Here is a 24,314-nt window from a genome sequence, read left to right as displayed (position 1 = left end):
AAATATGGATAAATAACTATTTTTATCCATCAATGTGTGATTCGCTAATAAATATGTTTCTGAAAGATGTAAATACAAAATTTAGTCTCTGAAAGTGTAAAAAGTGCGATAAATATATCTGTCTGTCATCGTTAGTAAAATAGCCTACGTGGCACAAAGAGACAAATTTGTCATTGAAATGATTGTCAACATGAATTGCTAATATATGTGCATATTTGTCGTTATATTTTTTAACTTTTTGTCTTCTCAGTCCACTGACAAATACGTCCATAAAAGTTGAAAATACAAAATTTAATTCCCGAAAGTATAAAAATTGCAACAAATATATACAGACGTTAATAATGAATTGTATATGAGAGAAATTAGGAAAAAAGGGACTAAAAAAATAGTAAAATACAGCTTAAGATTTAAACTTTTATACTTTGATTATCTATTTATTTATCCATCTATCAAATTGTTAATTAGTTTTTTAATAATTAATCGATATAATTACTTGTTTTCCAAAATAAAATAAATTTCGATGTAAAAAAATTGAGTTACCATTTTAAAAAATGAAAACCTTTTATTTCTTGAAATTCTTTGTTTCTTCAATTAATTATCAATCTTTATTACGTACTCTGCCACAGTATGCTAAATGGAATGTAAGGTCGTTGTAGCCTCTAAATCAGCGAGAGATACAACTCTACGTCTCAAAGGCAAAGAATAAACCTCTGTATTAATTTTTTTTGTTTTGTTTTGAAGTTAATCTCTGTATTAGTTTAAGAACTATTATATTTTTTAATTAAATTTATTTGGATTATTTATTTGTTAGTAATTGTTTTCATTTCATTCATATTATGTATAATAAGTGTTATTTCGAGTGAAAATAGATGAGGTTTATCCAAGGGATTCTTTCATATTTGAGGTATATATATACATTTTATTGATTAAGGAAAAAGACTTGTAATTTCACTTTAGCTTTATCTAGTTTAAATTTTTTGAGACATTTTTTTAAAAAAAAATAGTTGATTAAATTCTTTTTTTAAAATAAATATATAAATAAATTTGGTTTCGTGGCCGATTATGTTTTTTCTACTTAAAACTCTCAATTTCAATCAAAATATAAGGGTATTTAAGTTGGAATTGAGATATGGAATACTTTTAAAGATTAAAAGTGAGAAATTTAGTAAAAAATTGATAAAATTATAATATAAAATAAAAAAAATTTAACTGTAAAGACCAAGGTTTGACAAAGAAATCGAAATAATAAAAATACATATATTAAAAGGAAATTTAAAAAATATATGTATTAAACGAATAGAAACAGTAAATTACAAACAAATAATAATAATTAGTCACAATCTATTATTAATGTTAAGATATATTTGTCGCATGTTTTATATTTTCGGAGACTAAATTTTATTTTCATCTTCCAGGGACATTTGTTATCAAAGTAAAAAGATGAAAAGTCAAAAAAATACTATAACGAATATATCCCTATGCTGGCAATCCACACTAACAATCATTTTAATAACAAATTTGTCCCTCTGTGTCATATATGCTATTTTATTAACGGTAGTGGATGAAAGTTAATGGCCGAATATATTTATCGCATTTTTTACACTTTCGAAGACTAAATTTTATATTTTTTATCTTTCAAAAATACATTTATTAACAAATTACACATTAAGGAACAATAATAACTATTTAACCTGTAAATATCAACAGAAGTTGGCAAATTTACACAAGGGGGCTTCTTTTAAAAACATTTTACGTAACAGGGTCTCTTTTAAAAGAAATTCCAAGGGGGGTCTCTTCTGTAAGTGGGTGCCGCCATTAACAATGGCGTGAAGCTTGGAACCACCAGAGGCAATGGCGGGACAGGGGGTGCCGCTATTGGCAGCAGCGGGACAGGGGGTGAGGCGAGGGTACCGCCATTGGTGCTGGCGGGACATGTCTACGTGGGCAGTTCCGCCATTGGAGCTGGTGGGATAGGCTTTGGTACGCGTGATGACTAAAGCGACCTAATACATTAAAGAGAAAGAGGGAGTGTGGAGAATTGAAAGTGCAAAACAAAGAATAATAAAAAAGAGAGGAGAGGAGACTAGTTTATTGCAACCGGAAGGAGCTGGAAGTTCAACCGACAAAACCTCGTCGTTTTGCTGCATCATCTCCTCCGCATTCTCCATTTCTCTCTCACTCTTGCCTTTTAGGAGTTGAGTTTCAATTTGTTTGGAATAAGAAAAGATAAGATTAACAAACGGTCAATCTCTCTCTCTCTTCTCTTATCAACGACATATGATAAACTCACCCGGAGCACCTCACTCCTCATGCCATTTCAAATTGAAACCCACGTGATTATTTTATTTGTCCCTTCACACACCAAACAAAACAAACAACACTTTTCTTCCTTTTTTTTTTAAATTAATTCATTTTCATCCTATAATTTAAATTGAACTAAAGATATAAAAAAAACTTCACTTTACACCAATTTAAAATTATATAATTTTAAACCAAAGCCTATCCCGCCAGCTCCAATGGCGGGACTGTCCACGTAGGCATGTCCCACCAGCACCAATGGCGGTACCCTCGTCTCTCTCCTATCCTATCCCGCTGCTGCCAATAGCGACACCTCCTGTCCCGCCATTGTCTTTGGCGATTCCAAGCTTCACGCCATTGTTAATGGCGACACCCAGTTACAGAAGAGACCCCCCTTGGAATTTCTTTTAAAAGAGACCCAGTTTCGTAAAATGTTTTTAAAGCAACCCCCTCAGTAAATTTGACACAGAAGTTTCACGCCACTTGTGAGGTCGCACCTTAGGACTGTTTCGTTACTCTCATGGAGATTGCTTCTACCATATATATTAAACTATTCATCCAGAGTTGAATGCTGCTCTCAATTAAATATACGAGCTTCGTCAAGAAAATATATATATATATATATATATATATATATATATATATATATATATATATACACGCGAGCTAGTGTTTGGTGTATCAACGCTAACTATTTTATATTTATATAGAGGTGACATTAATGTTTAAAATATTAATCTGTACGCAAATTCCACACCACACGAAAGACTAATTAATTAATAAATTTTGAGGTCACACTTTTGGACTGTTTTGAGATAGACTGCTCCACTAGTGCAAAAATACCATTTAACAACGATTTTGAAAAATATCCTTATTAAAAACATGAGCTTTTTAAAATGGTTGTTAGATAATAATCATTTTAGAAAAATTACCTTGTAAAACGATTTTTATGTAATAACCATCTTAAAGATATACTTTCTAATCTAAGACATTCAATAGATTTTGATAATATTATTCTGATCAGTTGAACCTAAATAAATATAATAAATGACTATATATAAAATTACAATAATGAAATGGTAACAATAAAATCTGCTGAATACTTTAATCATCATTAGCACAAATAATTTGGGGAAGAAAAAAAACTAAGTTCTGCTTAGAAACATAATTGTTATCATAAATTAAAACAAATTTCATGAATAACATATTTAATAAAAACATAGGTAATATATTCTCGTGTGTGTATATATATATATATATAGTATGTTTAACAACTTCTAACGGCAACAAGTCAAAAACATACAGATATAAAATTATCAAAAACTTAAAATGAAAAAAGATAAATTATAATTTAATTCATTCAATAGTCACACATACTATTGCTCCATTTTGTAGCACCTCTATCATGCATAGCTACAAAATATATTTACCATGAAGACAAAAATCATTGATCCTATCATAAATAAATAACATAATTGTGAACAATGTCCGTTCTTTTCCCCCCTATTCTATTCTGTTGTACTCCACTGCTGACGACTTGACAAATTTAATGATTAATGATGGTAGAATGTTTGTTAAAGAAAAAAATAATTTTATAGAGTTTACTTTATCAAGGGATTTAGTTAAAAAATACTTAAATTATTATAAAATTTTTAATATTTATATTCAATTTTTGACATATATATATATATATATATATATATATATAAAGTATTTTTTATCAATTAATCAAGATATTAAGAATAATTTTAAAATAATTAATATAAAATTAATAAATTTATCATATATGATAATTTATAATTAAATTATGATTTATTTTTTATTTTTACATTTGTCACATATTTAAATTAATTTTTATTATGTTTATATAACAGTTTTAGTATAAATATGCTAAAAATATCTAATTCGGTTATATGTGAAATGTTGTAAATACTTTAATACTTGAGTTTAATTTCTAAAAAAAAAACTACTATAAATACATTGAAGAAATTTAACTAGCAAACATTTACACTGTAATAGTAAACCTTGGAAATATTTAATTTTGTGTGTGTAAAATTTTTAACAATGAGAAACGGAATCAATTGACCCGAGTCAAATCCGATAAAGATACTTATTATGAAAATTAAAATGTTAAGATACTTATTATGTAAATTGAAGCTTAGTGTTTCTTTCAAAGATGTGTCCCGTGTCCGGATGCCAAATGTGAATTCAAAAAGAGCAGAAAATGCTGCCACACAAGACAAAGTGCCAAACTCAGTCTTAAGATGATGAGTCATCCCATAATTAATTAAATTAAAAGAAAAGAAAACACCAAACTTGGGCAACAAGGCTACTACAGTATCATCGACAATAGAGGACATATATATACTTATTTTCTAGATTAAAAGTTAAATAAACTTCTGACTGCACACTATTAGAAAATACACTTTCAACATCGGTTATTTAGAATATTCTACATCGGTTCTAAAGCGATGTTGAAAGTGTCGATGTTGAATGTATCAATGTTAACATCGGTTTTGGAGAATCGATGTTAACATGTATATGACAACATCGGTTCTCTAAATACCCGATGTTAAACACAATGAACAACAACAAAAAAAAGTGTACGCATGATGAACGTTTACATCGATTTTCCAGTAAAACAGATGTTAATATGTTATATTAACATAACAGATGTTAATATGTTATATTAACATCGGTTTTTTTAATACATTAACATCGGTTTCCTACGCTAACCGATGTTAATATATTCCATTAACATTGGTTTTGCTAGAAAACCGATGTCAACGTTGATGATGTATACACTTATTTGGTGTAGTTCTTTGTGTATAATATCGGTTATGTGTATATAACCGATGTTAATATTCAAATGTTCACATCGGTTATTTATAACTAACCGATGTTAATGTACAAGAGTTGACATCGGTTATCTACATATATCCGATGTTAAAATACAAATGCTGACATCGGTTATACACAAATAACCGATGTTAATATACAAACGTTAACATCGGTTTTCTATTACAACCGATGTTAAGGTTCATATCGACATCAGTTTTTGTAAATAACCGATGTTGTTTATGATATTAACATCCGATGTTGTTTGCAAATATTTTTTTTATATATACTTTCTGTTTTTACAGTAAACCCAAAATTGTACCTGTCAAATGCAATTTCAAGAGACCCAATTCACAGCAAATAAACATTTTATTCTGCTTTCAAGCATTTTCAATGATAATAAACATCAAATAATTGATTTATCATAAAGAACAATCATCAAATGAATTCAATGTTCATGTTACTTAGAAAATGTAAAAAATGTTAAACCAAAGTAAACTAAAGTTAAAGATAATGTCCCTAAATCCTAGGGCTGATCTCTAACTCGGAGATAAAACTGTGCCCATTGGATTCACAATGCTTTTAATCTCTCTAGCTCCAATGGTCTAGGATCGTTAAAATACTGCATGATGAAATAAATCATAATAAGTTAATAATGTAATACAAATTATAAATAAATCGATTTTGTTTGAAATAAACTTACCGCTTCCTAATTATTCCTAAAAGTTCCTAAAATGATGGTGGACATCCAGTGAATCACATAGTAGCCGCACTCAGTACTTCCTTTTTGTCTATTACACTAAATACATAATGAAATTTGGATATTAATTAAACAACTAGTGTACAGACACATAAAGAAATATATATAAGTGGGTACCTTGACGACAATCCACCTAGCAGAAGCCTTTGATTTAGGCTGTGGACCATCATCAAGACCCTTGATAGTACTGTTCCATATGAGTAACAATTAAAAACTGGTGTTGTACGTTGAGGTATTACAATGCAAATGTATTGAAAAGAACACTAACCTATTAATAATCCCCTTAAGGTAGTTGTCTGGCCTGTTATGCAATGAACAAAACCAGACAACTAGGTGTTCCTTGGGCAGGATGGCCACCATCTGCCAATGTCCGCTGCAGTGGAACCTAAAATGGGTTAGTACATTAGTAAACATTAATTAAATTTAGTTATTTTGTGACTTACCCATTTAGGTAGGCTCCAAGATAGACATCGCGTTGTGAACTCTGCATCCAACTCTTTATGTAACTTTCAGACTCAAACTGTGATTGCGCAGACCTCTGAATGGACTGTGGGTCGAGAAATCCATAGATATCAGAATTCCCCACTCGCATACAAGTTTCAGTGAGATGCCTGTTTATGTTAAGTCAAAGTTAAATATTTATGAATTGAAAGCCATAACTTAGGTAATTAAAAGCCTTTTATATAAAGACTTACAAAATCCACAACTGTAACACTGATATGCTGAGACATTGACCACCGTGTGCGATTTCGGAGAGGTCTTCGTGCTTTATGTAGAGGGGGAAATCTGGATTAACGACCCCGAACACGGTGGCATCCCATCTAACCTGATAAGGCCTCAAGAAAAGCTCTGGGATGGTCAATGTCATCAGATAAAGCGGATCATCGACCTCCGGATCGGGCTTCGGAGGTGGTTTTGCCGGAGACACAGCTACCTGTTCATGAAACAAAGTTAAATAGCCTAATTTGAGGCACGCTTAATGAATTAATTTAGAAAGAAGAAACATATAGTAAGGACAATAAATACCTGCTGTGATAAAGACTTGACCAGATGTGTCGGCTAAGCAAGGAAGGTGTGAAGTGCTTGCCCCACTAAGGAAACCTCATCAGTGGGTATAAGAACTGGAGCATCTGCATCTGTAACCTCCTCCACACTCACCTTTACTTGACCAGGCAACAAAGGAGTGTTATGAACAACAGTGGATCCCTCATAAACTCTCCCCATGGCAACCAGGTGGGCAGGATCTGCTTCTATGTACAAGCCGCACCTGTCAGAGTCACCCATCTCAGGATCGTTTCCTGAGGGATCAACACAGCTCCCCTTTGTGCTCACTCGAGGACCGGAGGGACCAACCAGAGGCTTAGGAGGCACTGCAAGTCCCTGAGATTGCATCTGCGACTGAAGCTGGCTGAAGGATGCCATGACCTGCCTTGTCACTTTCTCTGTGATGGACTCCTCCGTGGAGCCGATCCAAAGTATTGCTTGATGGTGACACTGACTCCAGTAGCACGGACACGTCCAGGGTGCTCTGGACATCCAATAGCAGCGGCGAGAACATCCTGACGTCAATGGGGGGCGAATGATCCCTGTGTGGCCTGCTCCTCAAACGAATCCTGCACAGAAAACACACAGTGGTACATGACATTCTCAAAATATTGAAACATAATTGTAATGGTTAGTTGAAAATGACTTACAATCTTCTCAGCGATTTCCTTTGTGGCCTCAGTCGTCATCTCCCCTGTCTTCTTCGTGCGGGCCATCTTCCACTTCACGTGGCGTCTGACCGGGGATGGAGGGTCGATGACGCCATCAACGCTTCCTGACTGTGCAGCTTCCTCCAGCTTCTTTTTCGTCTTCTCAGCCAGGAGCTTCTGCTCCAAATAATCATAACCCCCACGAGACAAAACGTGGGGGGCAGTATTCTGCTTCTGGATGGCCTGTTCCTTCATGCGCACATCATGAGAAAATTAAACAATAATGTTTGAAATGGATAGAATGAAGTATAACAACATCATGTTTAATATGAAAAACAACTTAAATGGCAAGGAACATACCTCCCAAGAAGGGTCTCTGCGAGTCTGGCAAAACTGGGCCCACTTTTCCTTGCTAATGCCATATTTCTCATAGACAGTGTCCTCGACACCGTCCTGATCGGCTGCAAGGGTCCATTTCCTCGTGAGGTCTGATTTAAACTGCCTCCATCTCTCCCCCACGGTCTGTAGTAACTTCCTTTTTGTCCTACTTTCAGAAGCCTCTGGGATATCAAATTCTGCTTGACAACATCAAATAAATTTTATTTGTTACAATAATGTATTTTTTGGCTATTAATTAAACAAAATCAAATAAGAAAAGAGAAATACCTGAATATCCTCCCAAATCAGGTCCTTCTGAGCAGTAGGAACCTCCTTCCAGTTCTCGTAGGTGATGTCCACCTTATCACGCGCCACAATCCCCAAATATGTTCTTAATTTCTTCCTGTGGGGACCGTCGGCCTTCCTGGTAGCAGGATCAACATGCACCACTGGTCTCTCAGCATCAGGTGGTTTAGTGGACAACGATCGTAGACATGAGGCTTTGCGTGTCCGCTTCACGGCAGGCAGCGAAGCCGATGCGTCCAAAATAGGAGGAGGAGGAGGAGGAGGAGAAGGAGGAGGAGGAGGAGGCGGAGGAATGGAGGCAGGTGGAGAACCCATGATCAGTCATAAGTTTTTTTTGGAAAGAAAAAGTATAATATTATTAAACAAAACCCCACCACAGAAGGAGACAAGACAAATTAACCAAAGGACTCTGAAAGATTGGTAGTTGTGCTTTTTAATTGTGATTTGGGGCAACCATGTTATAAAAGGTCTATTACATGTAATCAACAGTCAATGTATGCTTGATGGAATATAAATACTATATCTTCAGAAATACACATGTACATGGCATCCTTAGGACTTCATCCATGTTTTCTTTGATATTGATTTTCTTTTTTGCAGAAAACAAAGAGGGGAACGAGCAACAATTTGAAGGTTGTACATTCAGGAACTAAAGAATTCAAAATAGCTAGTAATAAGAGGGATTTGTTTTTGGGATTTTCTGAGCACCAAGAGCGGCTATGCAAGAAGCTTGCACTTGAGGAGGGAAGGATATTTGTAGCTAATGAACAACTTTCTTAACTATTTGTCCTTCAGATTTTACTGTTTCTTTTTGCTAATATGTAAATATAAATAGTATAAGGCTATGACTTATGGACATGGTCTTTTTTACCCCTAACAATCTTAGAAGTAAATATAGACCATGTTTTTATGCCATAGCCTTATACTATTTATATATACATATTAGCAAAAAGAAACATTAAAATTTGAAGGACAAATAGTTAAGAAAGTTGTTCATTAGCTGCAAATATCCTTCCCTCCTCAAGTGCAAGCTTCTTGCGTAGGTGCTCTTGGTGCTCAGAAAATCCCAAAAACAAATCCCTCTTATTACTAGCTATTTTGAATTCTTTAGTTCCTGAATGTACAACCTTCAAATTGTTGCTCATTCCCCTCTTTGAGAATGAGGAGGATCTTCATATTACTTCATGCAGCTGATGTTTATCGCTAGTTTCATCATCCACCACCCTTTTCTTCTCTGCCTTCTCAAGTTTGTTGTTGTTAAACCCATATTTATGCCTTCTTCCCTTCATGTCTTGTTTTATTACAACTTTACCCGAATTTCCTATCTTCAGCACAGTTAAATCTCCTCTCTTATTCTCCAATGACACACTTTGATGGCCTGTATCTCTTTTCTTCATATGTTCTAGTGGTTCAGCTTTAGAATGCATAGAGCAATCAGAATTTTCCAGTGATCACGAAAGGCTTCTGCATCAGTGTTGACACTCTCTACCTTCTTTGGTTTATGCTTCTGTGTTGCATTCTGTGCTTCCTCCTTATAATTCTCAGATTTATTGGAGGTCTCACTAGAAGGATCAGCACCAATCCGTGCCTGTTCCTCCTCTACCAGCTCAATATCTTTCGTTTCACCTTTGCTTTTGTAAACTACACTGTAATTTACAAAACAAAAGTTGAAAGGAAAGATATTGAGCTGGAAGACGAGGAAGAAGCACAGATTGGTGTTGATCGTTCTAGTGCAATCTCTAATAAAGCTGAGATTTATAATGAGGAAGCACAGAATGCTGCACAGAAACATAAACCAAAGAGGGTGGAGAGTGTCAATGCTGATGCAGAAGCCTTTGGTGACCATTGGAAAATTCTGATTGCTTTATGCATTCTGAAGCTGAAGCACTAGAACATACGAAGAAAAGAGATACAGGCCATCAAAGTGTGTCATTGGAGAATAAGACAGGAGATTCAACCGTGCTGAAGATAGGAAATTCGGCTAAAGTTGTGATAAAACAAGACATGAAGGGAAGAAAGCATAAATATGGGTTTAACAACAATAAACGTGAGAAGACAGAGAAGAAAAGGGTGGTGGATGATGAAACTGGCGACAAACATGAGCTGTATGAAGTCCTAAGGATACCATCTAAAACAAAAAATCGATGCCTCAATCAGAGAAAAATGTAGCTGTCACTTACTTGCTTTGGTTACCTCTGTCTCTGCAAAAAATTACATTAGACGATGTTAACCAATTCTCCTTCATCATGATCATTTCGATTAGCATGAACGTCGTCAGCTTCTTCTTCTCCGACAACATTACGAGTGATTTGAGCGGTCAAAGGACTAACATAGGTGTCCATGTATGAATCATCATCTTCTACATTAACACCAACTGTTTTGCCCTGTAGAACCACGCACCACCTTTCATCACAAGGGTCTTGCACGTAAAATACTTGTCTAGCTTGTTCTGCCATGATGAAAGGGTCATTGTGGTAACCAAGTTTCTTTAGGTCTACCAGCGTAAATCCTATATCATCAGTGCACACACCGGTGTTGCTGTCAACCCATTTACATTTGAAAACACATACCATAAATTTCACATAGTTAAGCTCCCAAATTTCATCAATGAACCCAAAGTAAGGGATGGAAGCTACACAGGGATTAGCGTCATTGACACTTGCAAAGTCTTGAGATTCAGCCCTTAGGGTGACCCCGCTGTTCTGCATTGTACTTTTGTCATCTTGTGCTTTTATGTAAAATGAATACCTGTTTATGTCGTATCCTTGCCAGGTTATAACATTTCTTTTAGGCCCATCTGCTAGCTTTCTTAATGTTTCTGAAGCATTCTCATCTGCAAAGATTGTATCTTTAAACCAATCATAGAAATTCTTGTTATGCTTTTTCAACACCCAATTCTTTGACATTTTCGGATTATTCTATTTGACTAAAGCTTCATGCTTAACTATGTATGGCAAAACTTCATTACTGTTGTTCAAGACATACAAGTGAGCTTGTAACAAATCTTCTACACTTGGAGTGATCACATGCAGTCCTCTTGAACCCTTACCACCCACTCTGTCATCATGCCGAGACTCAGGAAGCCCAACAGGTTTAGTCTTCTCTAAGTATTCTGAACAAAATTCAATGGCTTCTTCTGCAATGTACCTCTCAACAATAGATGCTTCTGGACGATATAGATTCTTTGTATACCCTTTTAAGATCTTCATGTATCGCTCAACCGGGTACATCCACCGTAGATAAACAGGACCACAATATTTGATTTCTCTGACCAGATGCACAATCAAGTGAATCATGATGTCAAAGATAGCAGGGGGAAAATACATCTCCAACTGGCACAGTATAATTGCGGCCTCATTTTCCAACTCATCAAACTTGATTAGATCAATGACTTTCCTACATATAGCATGGAAGAAAAAGCACAGGCGAGTTATCGCTAACCTGACTTTGTTTGGCAAGATGTCTCGTATAGCCATGACTAACAATTGTTGCATGAGCACGTGACAATCGTGAGACTTTAACCCTACAAGTTTAAGCTCCTTCAACTGCACAAGGCTATTAATATTTGAAGAGTATCCTTGTGGAACCTTCACCCGACGAAGACACTGACAAAAACTTATCTTCTCCTTCTTGGACAAAGTATGGCAGGCTGGGGGCAGGTAAATTTTCTTCCCATCAGACCTTGGATGCAACTATGATCGTATACCCATATCAGCTAGATCTTGATGGGTATTCAAGCCATCCTTCGTCTTGCCTTGAATGTTAAGGAGCGTCCCAATCACACTGTTGCAAACATTTTTCTCCACATGCATAACATCAATACAATGTCTAACGTCAAGATGACACCAGTACGGAAGATCAAAGAAAATGGACCTCTTCTTCCATATGCAACTCTGACTTTTATCCTTCTTTTGGGTCTTCCCAAATACAGTATTCAGGTGTTGAACCCGCTGATATACTTGCTCACCAGTCAACGATATCGGCGCAATATCATGCTCTTGACTTCCATTAAAAGCTTTTTTCAGTCGTCTGTAAGGATGATTGGGTGTTAGAAAGCGGCGATGCCTACTGTAGACAGTTTTTCTCCCATGTTTAAGTTGTATGTAACTTGTATTTTCTTCACAGATGGGGCATGCATGATGACCCTTAACACTGTAACCGCTGAGATTCTCATATGCTGGAAAGTCATTAATGGTACAAAAAAGCATTGCACGCATTTCAAAGGTCTCCTTGCGAAACGCATCAAACACTACAACCCCCTCGTCCCATAACTTTCTCAGATCTTCAACCAACGGACTTAGATAAACATCAATGTCATTTCCTGGCTGTCTTGGGCCCGATATCATCATAGACAACATCATGTATTTTCGCTTCATGCACAACCAAGGAGGCAAATTGTAAATTACTAGCAGAACTGGCCATGAACTGTGTTAAGTGCTTAAGGTGCTATATGGATTCATTCCATCACTGGCTAGTCCAAGTCTAAGATTTCTTGGCTCTTTCTCGAAATCCGGATACACACCATCAATCTTCTTCCACTACGAGCAATCAGCCGGATGACGGACCATTCCATCAGAAATCCTTCCATTTGCATGCCATGTAAGGTCTTTTGCGTCGTCCTCATTAGAAAAAAGACACTTAAACCTTGGAATGATTGGAAGATACCACAAAACCTTCGCTGGGGGGCCCTTGTTCGAGTTTTCATCAGAACTGCTTTCTTCTTCATCCTTCACTTTGTACCGTGAAGTCCCACAGATAGGGCATTTGGACATTTCTTGGAATTCATGCCTGTACAGTATGCAATCGTTGGGGCAAGCATGAATCTTCTGATACTCCATACCCATCGGACATGATATCTTTTTCGCCTTATAGTAACTTTTAGGCAACGTGTTGTCCTCTGGAAGCAGATTGTGCACTACCTCAAGCAGTGAGGTGAAACTTTTGTCACTCCACCCTTACCTGGCCTTCACATTAACCAGACTTAACACAGCAGACAACAGGGTTAAGGAATTCTTGCACCTTGCATACAAAGGCTTCTTAGAATCACTCTGCAATCCTTCATACATAGGGGCGTATGCTTGCTGGAAAGACTCTTGTCCAAGGTCACGAATCATGTCCTCTAACCGATCTCCCATTTCTACATCAAACGGTTCAGATTGTGACCCACTCTGCATGTCTGTGACTTCACCATGCCATATCCATGTCGTGTAATTCTTCTTAATCCCATCACACAATAGATGGTCCCGTATGTCATCGAGTAATTATCGTCTTCCATTCAAACAGTTGATGCAAGGACAATAATATTTTCCTTCTTCATTCGGTCGACCTCTTTCTAAAGCAAATTGCAAGAACTGTTTGACGCCATCCTCATATTCTGGGCTCATGCGACTTTCATTCATCCAACTTCGATCCATCTAAGCAATTCCATGCATGAAAATCTCACTTTTTTATTTATAGGTGTGGCCCTATCCCATTTAGGAAAAACTGTCTTTTATGTTAGCTTCAAACGTCAGGGTTGCCATTATTTACAAAAATTTAACTAAATTTCGGCAGCATTTCGCATTGGTCTCAAAGTACACGACATGACATCGGTCTAATGAATTTCCCGATAATCATGTATGCACTCGGAGAACAACTTGAAATGCATTGAACCAAACTTTAATCAAATTAATGAAAATAATAATAACCTTCACGAATGAATCTAACATAAAAATACCAGTCTCCCCAAACTATCCAAACGGACAATTCAAGACTAAATACAATGACTAATGCAAACTGTCTGCAAGAGTCATTGCATTCAGTCTCAAACGGGAATCTAAGATTCACTCACCATGAACAACAATTGTTTATATAGCAAATTACACTGATCACATACAAGAACATACAAAAGGTAAAATTCAATTACAGACAAATATAGACATCAACAGTTGTTTATGTAACTAATTTCAAATGCACCTCTTCAAGGGTGCTTATGCTTTATTATTGTAGTTGGGTATATGTGTGTGTGTGTGTGTATCATGAGGGTCTGTGTGTATCATGAGTACCAATGCTGTGTTAGCCATTCTTTGCAGATCAGCCAACAAAATGCAGATATATCTGCAAACAATGGGAAATTGGGATTGAAATTGATACCAATGTCAAGAGAGAAGAGGTGGAGAAGCTGGTCAATGACTTCAGGGCGGGAGAGAAAGGAAACAAAATGAGACAAAAGATCGTGGAATTGAAGAAGAAGGCAAAGGAAGCCACTATACCTAGTACAGAGAACTCGGATTCTCGCTCCTCTTCAATTCCTTTTGCTGTGGTCCTAAAACATCATAATGATCCTCTTCTCATTATTTCAGGAACCAATCAAGGCTGCAGAGAAATCTCATGTACCTAGCTGCAATAGCTGATTCTCAACCACAACCATCTCTATTGGCTGGTTAGCTACATCATACTCTTGGGGATATCACTGCAACAGCCTTTGTCAGTGCTTCAACAGCAGCAAGGCATACACTGCAACAGCCTTCTGTGTGTGGTTGTGTGTGTGTGTGTTTCTGTGCGTGCGTGTGTGTGTGTGTGTGTGTGTTTCTGTGCGTGTGTGTGTGTATGTGTGTGTGTGTGTGTGGTTGTGTGTGTGTGTGTATGCGGGTGTGGGTGTGGGTGTGTGTGTGGTTGTGCGTGTGTGTGCGTGTGTGTGTGTGTGTGTGTGTGTGTGTGTGTGTGTGTGTGTGTGATCAGCCCCTTCTTCACACAGAGGACCAAGAGGAAATTTCTATTTGCTGGCCCATCCAAATTTGCTCACACTCGGAAGGTTAAACCGAAATCTTCCAAAATGTTAAAAAAAAAAGAAAGATAGAAACAAATATTAAGACATGGTTTTTGCTGATGATAGGAATAAAGAGAAAATAACCACTTTTGACATCATGGGGGTGTGTGAGAGAAAGAGAAAGAAAAAAGGGAATTATTCAGATGATGTTGATTCCAATAGTGTTGAGAAGGTAGTAGCTATGTGGGAGAGGAGACTTTCGTTGAAACTTCTGCTTGCTGCCTTGAATGGAAACGATTCTGCAGTAGGTATGTGCAGATTCTGCAGGCTCATGGGTACTACCACTGCTGAGTTGTTGTTGAATCGGTAAAGAAGAACAAGAGTTCAGTTTCTGTTGATAAGTCCCTAACACTGATTTCCATGTTTTATAGGTTTAAGGATACTTGGGTGTGGAGAGCTGCATGTAATGGGATCTTCTCTACCAAAAGTTCAATAAAAAAAACATATATATAGATAATACAAGAGAGAGAGAAGGGCAGTGGCAGTCACAACATATATATAGAGAAGGGCAGTAGATAAAATTACAAAAACATTCAACACTAACAATGAACAAGTTCTGAGAGTTAAAATCACAGTAAATACTTCAAAGATATCAGTCCAATGAAAGAAAGGTCATGTAGAGAGGCATTAACATATCAGTCCAATGAAAGAAAGGTCATGTAGACAGGCATGGCATAAGTTACAAATATACCAATAATGCATACAACAACAATTTCAAATTAGTTTTCCAATCAAAGATATAAATACCTGAGTTCGAGGCTTCAGCACAATTGACTTTCTAGCAATGATCGCAGGACCAGTTTGAATTTGTAAACAACAATGACCACAGGATCAACAATGGCTAAAATCGCTCCTAATGGAATCTAAAAATAGTATGGCAGCATAATTTAGTGTTTAGCAAATTAATAGTATGGCAACATTATATCTTAGTCTAAGTAATATCTCTCCATCCACCTAAAGCATCAAGTTTAAATTAGGTCATAACATATTTGGAGAATTTGTAACTATATGCGATTCAAGGAGGAAATCATAGGAATTCAAAACTGTTGGTATGAGTCCAACATTATGTTCCAGAAAGACATTAATAATAAGTTATATTCCTTTATCACTTTGAATTAGGTAATATTCTATTTTTGTATTTCTTATTGTTTCTAAAGTTTTTTTTTTACTTTGAATTTAATTATTAACCACCTTTATTCAATGTAACTCCTAGTATGGTTCCTCCTCCTCTCTAAAGAGCAAGGTTAATTGGATATTTATGCCATAATTCCTCCTCCTCTCTAAAGAGCAAGGTTACTTTGGCAAGATTGTAATAATCTTACTTTTTTTTTTGGGCATTTGAACATGGTACTAAATACTGGCCACATTGAAAAATGTCCCTTCTTCCTGTCTTTTGGTATACTCTTGATAAGGAAGCTTTTATGCTCCTGTGTTTCTCTGCTGCATCAGCTCCTTATTGGGAGCCTGGCAGGGTTTATGCTAGTTTGCAATTAGAATCTTGAAGTAAATGTTTTCTGGTTGGTGCTACATAGGATCGCTTGTGTGGTTTCTGTTCTAAATAGAATATTTCATATAGGGTAGATAAAGTTTTATTTTGGCTATATAATTGTGTTCATTAGTAGTCCTTCTGTTTCTATTTTAATTGGTATAATTTGGAAACCAAGCAGTTGCTCAGTTTTAAAGGAGAAGAGACCCTTGGAAGGAGAATTTTGTCCTTTCCTGTCAATGAATTACTCAATCAAATTAGGTTTGTTCTTTGTTGTTGGTCTGTGACAGTCGTTTAGATTTGTTTCCTTGTGTTATTGGCAAATTTCATGTGGTGCTTACTGCTTCTGTTAAAAAGTTAAAGAATTATTAAAATGAATTCTGGTTTTTGACCTTTGACTAACCTAACTTGACTATAATTATTACACTAGTTATTTGTAATGGGTGTATCATGTTTTCTTTTTTGGGGAGTGGCATAATATTTTATGTTATGCTTCTATTTTAGTGACTCTGGACAGGATTATAAGAGGAATGCGTATATGGAACCTGATCTACAATTCTCTAATGCCATACAGTCTATGGAAAAGAGACTAAGGGCAGCTTGTAATGCGATTAGCCACTCAGGACCTGCAAAAGGAAAGGAGATAAACCTTGAAGAATGCAACTTGACTTTACTAGCAGAAGATTACGAGGAATTAGAAAGTCAACTTTCAGGGGCAGAACGACAGTTTACGCAAAAAGGGGAAGATAGCCCACAACGTTTACTGGCCACCACAGGGGAGAACCAAAAATGGGAGCCAGATACCTTGGACCAAGGACTTGTGGGGGAGAATTTTCAAAAACACAGCAACGGGACTCTGGAGGAGTTTTTAAATAAGTCACGTGACACTGTGGAATTATTTGGGCCTAATCCTAATATGGGCCTTCATAGACCTAAAACCAAAATGAACCAGGAAATTACCCAGCAGAAAAAACCTGCAAGTGTTCTGCATGTATACTCCCGAAAAAAGGGGTGTTCAAAGAAATGGGCTCACTATAGGGGGAAACAGATCAACCCAAAGACACTTGATTTTGCAGAAAAACCCAGTAACCACAACCACAATGCTGCCTCATGTGTTTCGGACGAAGTTTTGGAGTCTCCAAAACAGCATAACCTCCATCAAAGCCTTTCCCCTTCAAGTAGCCCCGATAAAAATGACATGGAGGTTAAGGATGATGATTATCGGGACTTAGCCAAGGAATTGGGATTTTTTTCGCAGATGATAAAAGCAGTGGTGCAAAGTTGATGACTGATATGGACAACACTGAAAATTCTCCAAAGCTTTTCAGGATACACTAATATCAGTCATCAACTTTGCACCACTGCTTTTATATTGCTGCAGGAGGCTGACAGTGAGGTTCTTTAGGACAGTGCATCGAAGATAATTTGGTCCTTACATATCCCTCCACGAGCAAAGGCATTTTCATGGAGATTACTCAAAAATGGGATTCCCACCGGGAATCATTTCTTGCAGTTCTCACACTGGAATGCGAAAAGAAGCACAAACAAAAGATGGGAAGCATTATGGATAGCACTGTCTATGACCATTTGTAAGCACAGAAATAGCATGGTCTTCAATAACCAGTTCTTCATTCCCGAAAAAGTCATGGACGAGACATTATTCCATACTTTGTCTTGGCTAAAGAGTATGGAGAAGGATTTTAATACCCACTTTAACCACTGGTCATCTAATTTGAGGGAGGAATTCTCTTAGGGGGGCTGACATATCCTGTCATTGTATTCATTCTTATTTGGGCAGTGTTTCTCACTGCCTATGCTATATGTTGTACACTTCAGTACATCTAGTACTGACCCTTAATTATAATATACACTATCTTTTGCTGTGCAAAAAAAAAAAAAAAGAGAGACTGCAAACCTGTGAAAGTGAAAAGTCTGAGTATATTAAATGCTATGAGGATGCCATCAATGATAAGAAGCAACTAACTCATGAGTATATGAATCACATTACTGAACTGAGGGTATTATGGATATTTTTTCTGGTGCCAAAGTTGGTATTATGGAGGGTGAAACACAAATATCAGGTCCTTTTAAGGAAACCTTAGCCTGTACAAGGGGTCAACTTAATTGCTTGGAGACTCCACCTCCTTTATCCTAGGTCCTAATATTCAAAACGAAGGGGGGGAGTTGGGCCAGCAAATAATAGGTCCAACTAACTCTGTATTGAAATTTTATGTTAGAAGAAAGGAAATTAAGGAGTTTAATGTAGAGGCCCAATCTGTTTTGGAACCCCCCAAAGAAATAACCCCTTAGCCTTATGAAGCTTGTTCGAAAGATTGCAAGAGGGACCCGAGAGCCAACATCTGTAACCAGGCCATCCTGAGAAGCTTTGAGCTGGTATCTGGGTTAAAAAAAAATTCGCAAAAAGCAGCGTTGGGGCAATTGGGAAGAATGAGCAGTGGCAGATGGAGGCAGCTAGATACCTGAACTGTGGAGTTCTGTCCTTTCCTTTTGCATACTTGGGTATCCCCATTGGGGATAATCCAAGATGTAGTGATCTTTGGGATCCTATAGTCAGAAAATTCGAGAGAAAATTAGCTTCTTGGAAACACCAACATATTTCATTTGGGGGGAGAGTGACACTCATAAATGCAGCCCTAGCAGCAATCCCTATCTACTTTTTTTCCTTTTTTAGGGTACCTTCAAGAGTAATATCCAGATTGGAAGCAATTCAGAGGCAATTTCTATGGGGAGGAGGTATGGATCAGAGAAAGATTGCTTGGGTTAATTGGAAAACAGTCTACAATCCAAAGGATAAATGAGGACTTGGCATTAAAGATCTTAGGACTTTCAATTCAGCTTTGTTGGGAAAATGGCGCTGGGATTTATTTCACAAGCAGCAGGAGCACTGGGCAAAAATTCTAATATCAAAATATGGGGGCTGGAGGGCATTGGAAGAAGGCACGACAACAAGAATGCAATCAATCTGGTGGAAGGATTTGATATTACTTCAGCAGCAACAACAGTTTCAATTAATCAAAAGGGAAACAAAATGGAAGGTGGGGAGTGGGGAGAAATTCAGATTTTGGGAAGATCCTTGGACAGAAAATGCTATTCCACTAAGGGAGAAATACCCCAGGTTGTATCAAAACTCATGCCAACAAAAGGACAACATCATAAATATGGGGAATAATACCAGCAGTGGTTTGGAATGGAAGCTAGCTTGGAGGAGGCCCCTATTTGATTGCGAAATGCAAATGGTAGACAATTTCCTTGAGGAATTATCACAGCAACAGATTCAGCCATAGAGGGAGGATAAATAAATTGGGAAGTGTGACCAAGGTGGATACTACACAACAAGAAGTGGATATGAATTGATTTGGGGAGATCAAATGGGAGCATACCAGAGTTCAGATTTTGTGGATCTATGGCAGCTCAAAAACAGGACCAAATCACTGGTGTTTGCATGGAGACTAATTAGAGATAGACTCCCGACAAAGATGAATCTTAGCAGGCACCAAGTAACGGTCAATGATCTGATGTGCCCATTCTGTGGAGGTGTCATGGAGGAGGCTGCTCATTTATTCTTCAGCTGTAGCAAAATCCTGCCTCTATGGTGGGAGTCTCTATGTTGGGTCAACCTAGTTACAGCTCTACCACTGAATCCAAGGGATCATTATCTATAGCATGTACTCGGGTTTGTGGAAGGAAAGAAACAAATAAAATGGCGCTGTTGGTGGATAGCTATAACATCCACAATTTGGAAGCATAGAAATAGGATAGTATTCTATAATGAAACGCTTGATGGAAGTAAACTGATTGAAGAGGTAGTCCTATTACTGTGGACATGGATTAAAGTCATGCAGAAGGACTTTGCAGTTCACTTCAATCAATGGTCCTCTAAATTATGACTCAGAGATATCACCACCGAGGCTTGAAATTAAAAAGTTGACTGAGACATTGAAAACTGAAAATGCTAGGGCTCAGTCGTATATATGAGAAGGATGTATTGGTAATTCAATAGGAGATTAACCATCTAAAGAAGAAGTACAAAACCGACTTTTTAAAATTTGAGGAAGTTCAGGAAAGATATGAAATTGCTGAAAAAGAAGTTGTAAGGGCTACTGAAGTAGCTGACAAAGCTAGGGCTGAAGCCAACTTGGCTCAGAAGGAGACGAGCGAGATGCAGAGGCTTGCAATTGAGAGACTGGCAAATATTGACAGGCTTCTTTCATAAATCCATAAATTTCAAAAGACATTATAATGCAATTCAAGGAATATTCATTGAAAGTATATGGGTTCAGCAACCAAAATTGGTTAAGGAAGAAGCTGTTAAATTCTTTGATGCCAGATTCACAGAGGAAAAGCTTGACAGACCTACCTTGGATGGGGTACAATTTAATATCATTACCCACACACAAAGGGATGAGCTGACTTCCCCATTTACAGATCTTAATTTTGGCCGTTCAAAAAAAAAAAAAAAAAGAAATAGCCATAGAGGGGGATAAGGAGAAGGATTTGCCTCTTGAGGTAATTCTGGCTCACAACAGCAATTCGAATATAAAGAAGAAAAGCAGGGTCAATGTTCCCTTTGGTCAATATGACTTAAAGGTAGCAAGTGAGGAAGTGGGCCAGCGGATACTAAGGGTCAATGTTCCCTTTAGACACTGGAAGAAAAAGATATGACAATCTTTTCCAATGAAAGCAAATCATTCAATTAATATGAACATCACTAAATTTTTATAGAAAAAATGAAGAAAAATATACTAATTCATTTTCAGTCTATGCTAGAAAGCTACCAAAACATGCACACAAAATTTCGTTGAAAACAGAAATACACGCCTCCAAACAACAAAAACTGGATACAAACTTAAACTGGATACAGAAAGAACACTGTACTTACCTAGGATCAGCTCCAGACAAGGATAGATAAACCCACCCAGTTGGCTTCACGAGTTCCACGATCTTAATCTCCTAAAAATGTTCCCAAAGTCAACACCAAATAATTAAGCATAATCATCCCAATCAAACCCAAACCAATAAAATAAAAATTTACCTTCAAGTTGTGAAAACCATCACCGACACGGATGGAAACTTTGCTCGGCGTGTAACTCTCGTCAAGCTTGAAAACCACGTAAATCACAATCAACTGCCACAACAAAATGAAACCCCACATTACAATTCTTATTGATACTTTTATATGGTTAGCCAAGTGGACAAAATGACCCAATAATTTGATAAGAACCTTCGGACAATGCCACCGCACTGATTAAGAGCTTAATAAGAAGAGCAACAAACTAAGGTAGAGCTCATACCTTGTTAACTGGCAGTGTAGAAAGCTTTGAGCTTTGAGCACCCACGATTGTTCCAAGAGTAGTCTAGGGTTTTCTTCGACCCCCAGTTCCAACAGCAATGTAGGGTTTTCTTCGACTTTTCTTCAATAGGAGGTTCTGTGGGTTCTAGCGAGCGGTTTCCGACAGTATTGAAATGAATGTGGGGCAATGTGGGTGTCGACCGAGCGGTTTCCGGCAGATTTCGGGTGGGAGGAGAAAGAGAAGAGAGAGTGCAGCAGGGTTTTCGAGCGCGCGAGTTGTGAAATTTCAACACGTTTTAACATATTAACATAACAACATCAACATCGGTTTTTTAAGGATAACCGATGTTAGGATGAATCTGTTAACATCGGTTTTGTAGAAACCAATGTTAACTTCAACAAGGTAACATCGGTTTTTTAAAAAACCAATGTTGACATCAACTCCTTAACATCGGTTTTGTCAAAACCGATGTTAACACTATGAAGTTAGCATCGGTGTTTCCAAAACCGATGTTACCATATTCATCTTAACATGATGTTAACATCGGTTTTTTAAATAACCAATGTTAACATGAAGTAGTTAACATCGGTTTTGCTAAAACCGATGTTAAGTAACTCCATTTAATTACAAAAATGCCACCATGCTTTCGTTAACATCGGTTTCTGAAATAACCGATGTTAATGAAGCGATGTTGAAAGCCTTTTTTTTAGTAGTGGCAATGAAGTTAGTGGCTATCACTCGATTCACCTTTTAATAATATGAGCAAGCAAAGCAAGACAAAAAAGTCCTTCCAAGATATAGGAGAGGATATAATCTAAATTCCAAAAGAATCACTTGACATAATTCAGAGAGTTGTAAATAACTACCATAATAAAAATCTATACAAGTTAATATTCTTAGAATAGCAATACTAAGCTGGAATTTTAAAAATCTATTGAATGCTTTAATCATCCCTAGCGTAAATAATTTGGGAAAAAAAAACTAAGTACTGCTTAGAAACATATATAGGTAATTAAGCATAGCTACCAACATATACCTCCATATAGATACCTGCAACATTCGATTATTTGGGGTCTTATGGCCACGATCTCAACATCAGCTTCCATGTTAAGCGGAAATTTTAAAAATCTGCAATGTAGCACTGTTTACTTTTCTGAAAGCTAACATCCACACGCTCCCAAGATACCTGAGTGAGCCCCCTTATCATCTCCTCTACGTAGGGAAAGTACAAAAAGTCAGAAAAATAGGAATAACATAGTAGGCTAAGGATCAAATAACAGGTACTGATACTACTAAAAAAAGTTGTTTTTACGACATACATTCTAAGGTGGTTCCCAAGAACCACCTTAGAATGTCTCTCAAGGCATTTTTGTAAATAGCGGCAAGATAATTACGACGGTCTTCGAGACCCGTCTTTGTAGGACTTATTTCTACAGCGGGTGTGAATAGAAAACCGCCTTTGTTCATTTTTAAAAAATAAAAAAGCTTTTTTGATTAGGTTTTTGCATGCATTCTACGCGACGCCGCGAAGCTCAGAACTCAAGGACCTCGAAGCTGACATTCCCTGTGTCGCATCAACGTTGTTGCAATACCGCCGTGCCGTAGGCTACCCCGCCATGGTTGCCAGCTGTGTGGTGAGAGTGAGAAGCAGAGGGTAACGGGAAAGGTGAAGTGGTTCGATGACCAGAAGGGAGGGGGCCACGTCTACGATGTCAGCATCGAAAAATCCTTTTACAGCCTCGGCGGCCCCTACGCCATGTTCGCCGGCAAAGACGCTAGCAGAGCCCTGGCGAAGATGAGCAAGAATGACGACGACATCTCCCCCTCCCTCGATGACCTCTCTGACAAGGAGATCGACATTCTCAACGACTGGGAGAACAAATTCCAAGCTAAGTACCCTGTGGTTGCTCGTGTTCTCAATTAATCATATGATAACCTAAGTGTATTTTTTACTCTATCATGTGAGTGACATGATCTCTTACCGAACTCAATCACCCTTAAATCCCTAATAATATTAATAAAATTCCTCTATCCAAATTCTGGATACAGGATTGGATTTCTCTTTCATGCTTCTCATGTTGCTCCTCTAATTGATTTTAATTTCTTTTATTGCTTAAGAAAGGGATTTTCGTTGCATTTCCAATTTGGGTTATCATATTTGAGTACAAGCCACTATGAAGGAGAAATTAAGAAAATTGCTCTACAATCTGCGTAATTAAATTATCTCCTTTGCTAAATTATATATAAATCTCTGTAGTGCACATGCCTTTGACCCCTGGCCAACACCTTGGATGATTCTTCATTGTCCCAAATTATTTAGGTCAATGTAGTGCACATGCCTTTGGGTAGTTATAGTTTGTGTATATGCTGATTGGAATATATGAAGTGAAAGTGTGCTAAACAATGTATAGAGTGAGCATAAGAACTATTTTGA

General features: G+C 37.1%; 1 protein-coding gene across 1 annotated transcript; it reads left to right on the top strand.

Moving 5' to 3' along the window:
- Nucleotides 1-23,231: 23,231 nt before the first annotated feature.
- Nucleotides 23,232-23,804, top strand: LOC114371678 (probable steroid-binding protein 3). The gene is made up of 2 exons (XM_028329063.1): nucleotides 23,232-23,251; nucleotides 23,486-23,804. The coding sequence occupies exons 1-2, from the start codon at nucleotides 23,232-23,234 to the stop codon at nucleotides 23,802-23,804; spliced, it is 339 nt and encodes a 112-aa protein (XP_028184864.1).
- The last annotated feature ends 510 nt before the right edge of the window (nucleotides 23,805-24,314 follow it).

The sequence above is a fragment of the Glycine soja genome, chromosome 1, assembly GCF_004193775.1.
Source record: "Glycine soja cultivar W05 chromosome 1, ASM419377v2, whole genome shotgun sequence".
Classification (NCBI taxonomy): Eukaryota; Viridiplantae; Streptophyta; class Magnoliopsida; order Fabales; family Fabaceae; genus Glycine; species Glycine soja.
Note: the sequence above shows the minus strand (reverse complement) of the source record. Positions and strands in the feature narration are given on the sequence as shown.